General features: G+C 43.0%; 1 protein-coding gene across 1 annotated transcript in view; it reads right to left on the bottom strand.

The window, feature by feature from the left end:
- The window catches only part of LOC132397244 (uncharacterized), a 46,654-nt gene extending 40,402 nt beyond the window's left edge, over positions 1–6,252 (bottom strand). Inside the window, exon 1 of the mRNA XM_059975722.1 lies at positions 5,602–6,252. Coding sequence (XP_059831705.1) covers positions 5,602–5,725 — 124 coding nt within the window. The 5' untranslated portion in view covers positions 5,726–6,252. The remainder of the gene's footprint in view (positions 1–5,601) is intronic.
- Between the last annotated feature and the right edge of the window lie 1,161 nt (positions 6,253–7,413).

Consider the following 7,413-nt stretch of genomic DNA (forward strand, 5'->3'; position numbering starts at 1 on the left):
CAATGGAATCAAACACTTTGCATTGGCTCCTTACCATCCATCCACAAATGGCTTGGCAGAAAGATTTGTGCAGACATTCAAGAAAGTCATCAAAGCAATGGACAGCAAAAATCGACCACTGCAACACAAGATAGACAACTTCCTCCTTGCCCATCATAATGCAGTACATGCAACCACTAATCAGACTCCAGCGATGATGTTTCTGAACAGGAACCTGAGGTCCTGCTGGATCTTCTCAAACCAGATGTACAACGTGATGTGGAGGAGACAGCTCAATCACAGAGCATCAGTGGGGGACAGTCAGTTCTTGCACATGATTACTGGACTGAAAAGTGGCAGCCAGGTACAATTTCCACCATAGACGGGTCTCTGATGTATACAGTGGAGGTGGGAGAGAAGGTATGGAGACATCATGTGGACCAAATCCTGGATGCGCGGGTGAAAAACACAACAACACCTTGCCTGGATTCCCCTGACATAAAGCAAACACTCCTGATATGACCACATCAGCCTCATCTACAGATAAGCCTGTCATCAGTGCTTGATGCACCTGCGGAGACTCATTCCCCAAAGCAAACTTTTCAGGACAGACGTTATCCGGAGAGGCAGAGAAGACCTCCCCAGAGACTTGTGTTATAAATGGGTCTGAAATCCAGTCTGAAATAGACTGAAAGTTAAAATAAAAGAAAAAGGCTTGTTATAATTCGATATTAAGTTACTTTGCTATAATTTGTAAACAAATGGTAGGCGTTTGTATGTTAAGGGTAAACATATTTGTTAAGCATAGTGCCCCAGAACCAGCTGGTGGTGTAACGGCATCAGTGCCGGACTTTGGAGTGAAGGCTCCCGAGTTCGAATCCAGCCAGCTTCCTTGCACGCTTTCCATCCGTGATGGGTTGAGCATCGAGCTAGCAACTCGACCTTGTAAAAACAAGAAAACCTGCTAAAAAAAATGCTGTCACGAAGGTGTCCAGATGACTCGGAGTTAAGGTCTAATAGAGATAGTGCCCAGGAAAAAAATTTTTAAAAACAGTTGATACACTATTAAAATAAATGGGGAGGAGTGTACCGTATGCCCTACATTACAGTAAGGGACTTCTTTATGTTTTAATAACATGTATTGCATGCGCTATTAGGCACATATTGATCTGTATGTGTGTGTCAAGTTCGGACTCTACCTGTAAAGAACCATGAAACTTAGTTCCCATCTCCAGTGTTTTTATTACTAACATAGGTGTGTGAAATGGCCACATACACAACATGTGGCATCAGGAGTCACTTTAGCACCAGAGGCTACTACCAAAGACTGTGCCTCACTGACAGAGACCTCCCGCTCCTCCACTCCTGCTCTCTTTTGTGAGTAACTCAGTAAAAGATGGAGAATGCCACATCTTGTGGGTCATTTCAATAACAATGAAACCACTTTTTACTGGGCTCCTCGGGAAATGCAGCTTGTTGGCCCCTTGCTAACTGGACTCCGTGGCAAGGAAACCATCTTTCTCAGGCTCTGTATGTCTAGGGTGTATGTAACTTTAGTCCCGCCAAACCCATGAGGATTGAGATGTCTCGCCCACCCAAACCCCAGTTTGTGTGAATACTGTGTGATTTACTGCCCCCTCCCCCATCATCGTTGGTAAGAAATAATAGACCATACACTGCATACAAGTACAAAGAACATATAATTAAGAATGTTAGCTTAACCTAACAGTTATTAAAAAAAAGAAAAAAAGAGTTAACTAAACAGTCAAATGTGCACATAAGTAGGAGCTCATCTTGCAGTTGTCTAACTCACACGCTGGACCCGTGGTCTGTGTGAAAGCACACACCAGCTTCCAAATGTTGCTCGAAATTCATCTCGAACAAACGGGCTCTCCCATGGGTGTACTGGTCCTTCCGCCTTGAAGCCATTCATCTGTACAAAGCACCTTGTGCAACAGGGATGGCATCCTCAGCCACCTTCCCTCCCGCAGTCTCCCAGATCACACCAAAAAGACCTCGACCCACACCCCTGTCCCTCAAAAAACAAATCATCTCTACCCGGCATTCTCCGGAACCTTCTCCCAATTCCACCATCCTGATTGGCTGACACCACATTCCTAAGTTGAACAACAAAGTCCCTTATTTCAGCCCAAAACCAAAAAGGCTGATCGCAGAACAGACTGCTCTTACAAAACTGCTAAAATGAAATATGTACAGCTCAGTGGTTAAAAACTTCACAGGGTGTTACACCAGTAACTGTGGGTCGGAGGTTACAGAGGGAGGTCGACCAAGTTAGTACTTTATTTCTTGGAGCCTAAGAGACTGAAAGGAGCCTTAGGAGAGGAGCCAAAATCATGAGGGCCATGGATATGGTGAATGCACAAAGTCTTTCTCCCAAGGAAAGGGAATCAGAGTGAAAGGCGTAGTTTTAGATGGGAAGGGAAAGATTTAAAAGGGACTTGAGCCAGGTCTTCTGGTAAGATGGCGATAGTTTAATCGCTTAAAACTATTGCTCCATTCCATTTCTTACCTCTATACTCCGTATCTCCCCTTTTTCCACTCTAGACTGTTAAATGTTTTGCTCTCCTACCTGCCTGTGAATACGCCTGTCGTACAATGACTGGAAAACTTCCTAAATCTGGGAAAAAAGAAGTGTCTGTGACTGTCTCTGGTTCCTCTGCCGAGATTATCTCCATTTTGGAACAGCACCAACAAGAGATTACATCTGAATTTAAGTCTGAATATAAGTCTTCTTTCAGTTCATTGGAATCAAAATTGGATCAAATTTATTCCAAAGTGGAGGATCACGCCGAACAACTCTCTCATCTTGAGTCAGCTACCGAAGATTTAAAATGTCGTGTTCAGCAGCTGGAAGCCATCTGTTCCAATTTGAGTGAGTATAACACCAAGTTAACATTCAAAATAACTAATCTTGAAGGACAGAGCAGATGTCATAATCTACAAATCTTTGGTCTGCCAGAGGCTATTGAAAGTGGTTCTCTTGTTTCTTCTTTACTCTGTGAAATTTTTGGGAAGGATATTCTTCCGACCCAACTCGAGTTAGACAGAGATCACCGTACATTTCTGTCCAAGCACAAGTTGGACTCCAGGCCACACCCAATATTTCTGTGTTTTCATCGATATCAGGAGAAAAAGCTTTTGATCGTGGAAGCACGTCGGAGAGGAAAATTGGATTACAAGGTTCATTTTATCCATACTGTTGAGGATTATGCTCTTCAAGTTCTGAAGCTGTGCACCGTATAAAGAAGTTATGAAAGAGTTTTACAATCATGGATTCAGGCCCTCTCTGCATTCTCCAGCCCATCTCCAAATAACTCTTAGTACTGGACACAAAAATACGGTTTAACTTGGTTACAGAAGCTCAGAAATTTATCAAAAGTCTCCCTGCTGTTTCGATGCCATCAGACTCGGTCTGATTATTTTAAATGACCTATTAGTACTTTTTAAAAATTGTTTTTCTTTCTTTTTTTCTGTTTTCTTTTTAAATTACTGATTTTTTTTTCATAGTTTCTCATGGGTAGGCCGCTTTGGATTATTACTTTGAGTTAAGTTTGATACCTTTTGATGAAACTGTTTCTCTTTACTTCATGTATAATTTCAATTCATAATGCATAAGTTCTCTGGTTTTTGAATCGTTAATTAAACGGAGCTTACAATGATGTTATGAAACTGGAAGTTGGTTTTTGGGGTGGTTTTTTTTCTCTGAAGAGCTTGCTGCTGTTTTTTGGTAGCTTTCTTGTTCTGGGATTTGAGGAGGGTAGGGCTCTCCAGTCCGAAAACCATGCATAGAACCTTTAGTTATTCTTTGTTACTCAGGACATATTTTTTGTCCTGATTCTCTTGTTTTATACTTATGCCCCAGAGCTGTTATTTGAATGTTTGGTCTTGTTTATGCCTACTACCCTTTAATGGTTTTTTAGGGAGAGAACCTTTTGAGAAAAAGAAAATGGTGCAAAATTAAAGTTCTGCTTAACATTGCAATTGACTGTCTCCACACTACCAAGAAGGATACCAAAAGAATTTTTTTTCTGATTATAAACCAGAAACAATTTGATTCAATGAGCAGAGGGATGAAGGGTGCTAGTTTTGATGAGAATACTTCACCATTTACCAACTAATATAGGGAAATCACTTAGAGTCCAATCACTTTGGGAGTAGACTAAAGCCAAGATCAAATCTAGAAAGAGTATAATACTTCCAGACCAACCAACCAACCTATCAAGGCAAGCTCCTCCTACTCCACTTGGGTAGAGTTTACAGGTACCATATTGGCCTCAAAAATACCTCAGAAATACAGTTAGCATCAACCCTGAGGAATTGCCAAAAAAGGGGTAAGAATGGGCAAAGAGGGGAGAAGAATTAATTAAGACAAGCTACAGCAAACAAAAACCACTTCACAATCCTATCTGGGATAATGACAAATTTTCACTGGTGTCAAACAAATCTGTAGGTGGCCCAATTATATAAATTTAACAAACATAAATGAAATAGTAACCTGAACATCCTATTTTAGAGGTGGAAAACATTTTTATGAGTGGGGTACTCTAGTTAGAGTGCACTTTAAAATGTATAATCATACCGCAAGAGGAATATCACAAACGAGAAAATCTGCAGATGCTGGAAATCAAAGTAACACACAAATTGCTGCAGGTCATCAGAAGGCCAGGCAGCAACCATGGAAGAGTACGATTGATGCTCCTGCTGAATTGTCTCGGCCAGAAACACCGACTGCACTTTAATCCCTGCCTGTGTTGGCCTACTGAGTTCCTCCAGCATTTTGTGTGTGTTGCCACAAAAGAAAATAACCCATCCGCGTTTTACTTGAAAGAAATGACAATAAACAGATTATAGACAGTAGGTGCAGGAGTAGGCCATTCTGCCCCTCTAGCCAGCACCGCCATTCACTGTGATCATTGCTGATCATACACAATCAGTACCCCGTTCCTACCCTCTCCCCATATCCCTTGACCTCACTATCTATAAGAGCTCTATCTAACTCTCTCTTGAATGCATCCAGAGACTTGGCCTCCACTGCCTTCTGGGGCAGAGCATTCCACATATCCACCACTCTCTGGGTGAAAAAGTTTTTCCGCATCTCAGTTCTAAATGGCCTACCCCTTATTCTTAAACTGTGGCCTCTTGTTCTGGGCTCACCCATCAGCGGGAACATGCTTCCTGCCTCCAGCATGTCGAATCCCTTAATAATCTTGTATGTCTCAATCAGATCCCCTCTCATCCTTCTAAATTCCAGTGTATACAAAATTACAAAAAGATTACAAAAGTTTTAAGCAACACACACATGCTGGTGGAACACAGCAGGCCAAGATGAAGGGCCTCGGCCGGAAACGTCGACAGTGCTTCTCCTTATAGATGCTGCCTGGCCTGCTGTGTTCCACCAGCATTTTGTGTGTGTTGCTTGAATTTTCAACATCTGCAGATTTCCTCGTGTTTGCTTACAGAAGTTTTAAGCTTCTGTGTACAATTCTCGAGAATGCTCTTTTAAAGAAAACTTTAGCCAGACTCTATTTGATGCCCCGCAGTCTAAATAAACCTGCTTTACCCAGAGGAGAGGAGAGGAACAGCCGCACGCTGACACCTTACCTGCCGCAGCGGTGAGCCACACAACAATCAGAAACAACACCAAGGGTCCTGAAGCCCTTGACCACCGGTATCGCCGCGACACCGCCCGGGCGCGGCTGGAAGAAGAACTCAGCTCCGCCGCCATTTCAGATGGAAGACAACTGCTTTCATTTCAATAATCTTAATGTGGTTTGCTCGGGTAAATTCCCACCATCATAGACTACATTTTAATTTAACCATTTTGTCTTGTCAACCGCCGTCTCCGCAGGTATGGGGTATACATCGCGTTGCCCTGAACGTTGTAGGGACGTATGGAAAACTGAGGCTGCAGTCTGCAGCGGTGTGCGGGAAACTCGGCTGCAGGGTCCCGGTGGCCCCGCTCATCCACGGAGAGGGAGAATCATTTAGCGCTTCGCCAGGCGGCGACTGCTGCCGATCCAGCGCCTCTCCTCGTCCCTTTCCCAAAATAAAACCTATGGCCAGAGCCCACTAGGGACCTCTGTGTTCGTAATTTTTAACAGTAGCTGGCCCTGAGACCTTTCTGCTGGTAATCCATAACCAATCTACTAGTCTGGCTCTTGTTCTTCACCTGCACTTGATCTCTCTAAACCCATCACTATATAATGCATTCTCTTATGTTTGCTACCTGAGTATACTTATTTATGGAATGACCTGCCTGGATGACTTCCAAACAAAAGCTTTTCGCTAAGGCTTGGTATTGGTATTATTGCCACATAACAATACCAGTGGTAGCAATCGTGATGTTGATAAAAGGCAAGGGTGTCTGATGTTCAACAACATTGTAGCCCTGGTGATAATCATATTCTGGCTCTCTAGGTCAAGTCTTGGGAGCTCCCAAGTGCAGGCATGAAAGGAAGGAAATCAAGTGGTGAAACCTTTCATATTTCGAGTCTGTCAGATGCCAAGCAAATCTGTCTTCCTTTCGGCTTTTTTGTTTTGAGAGAAAACAAATAAAACTGCAGATACTGGAACACAAAACAACATCTGCAGAAAGAGAATATTTTGGGTCAGGAGTGAGGATCCTTGCCAAAGTTGAAGGATGAGGGATCAATCATCTGGCGTTGATGTAGTGTTGCACAGCAACCTTGCATTCAGTATCAAAAAGACCAAGGAACTGACTGTGGACTTGAGGAAGGGGAAGTCTGAAGAACACACACCAGTCCTCATCGAGGCGTCAGCAGTGGAAATGGTAAGTGTTTTTAAGTTTCTAGATGTCAACAACTCTGAAGATCTATCTTTGGCCCAATATATTGATGTAAATAAGAAGAAAGCATGCCAGCAGCTATATTTCATTAGGAGTTTGAGGAAATTTTTTAATGTCACAAAAACTTGAGAAAATGTCTACCGAGGTGCATTCTAACTGGTTACATCACAGTCTGGTATGGCAGTGCCAATACACAGGATCAGGAAAAGCTGCAGAGGGTTGTAAACTCAGCCAGCTTCATCATGGGCACTAGCCTCCTCACCACCAAGGAAATAAGACCATAAAATGTAGGAGCACGATTCAGCCATTTGGCCCATGAGGTCTGCTCTGCCGTTTCATTATGGCCAATCCATTTCCCTCTCAGCCCCAATCTATAAGACCATAAGACATCTTCAAAAAGGCGATGCCTCAAAGAGGAGACATCCATCATTAAGGACTCCCACCACCCTGGACATGCCCTCTTCTCATTACTACCACAGGGAGCCGGTACAAGAACCTGAAGCCACACACTCAATTTTAGGAACAGCTTCTTCACCTCAGCCATCTGAATTCTGAACGGTTGATCACCTATGAATACAACCTTGCTATTTTGCCTTCATTTTATAGGG

Source organism: Hypanus sabinus, chromosome 7 (genome assembly GCF_030144855.1).
Source record: "Hypanus sabinus isolate sHypSab1 chromosome 7, sHypSab1.hap1, whole genome shotgun sequence".
Taxonomy (NCBI): Eukaryota; Metazoa; Chordata; class Chondrichthyes; order Myliobatiformes; family Dasyatidae; genus Hypanus; species Hypanus sabinus.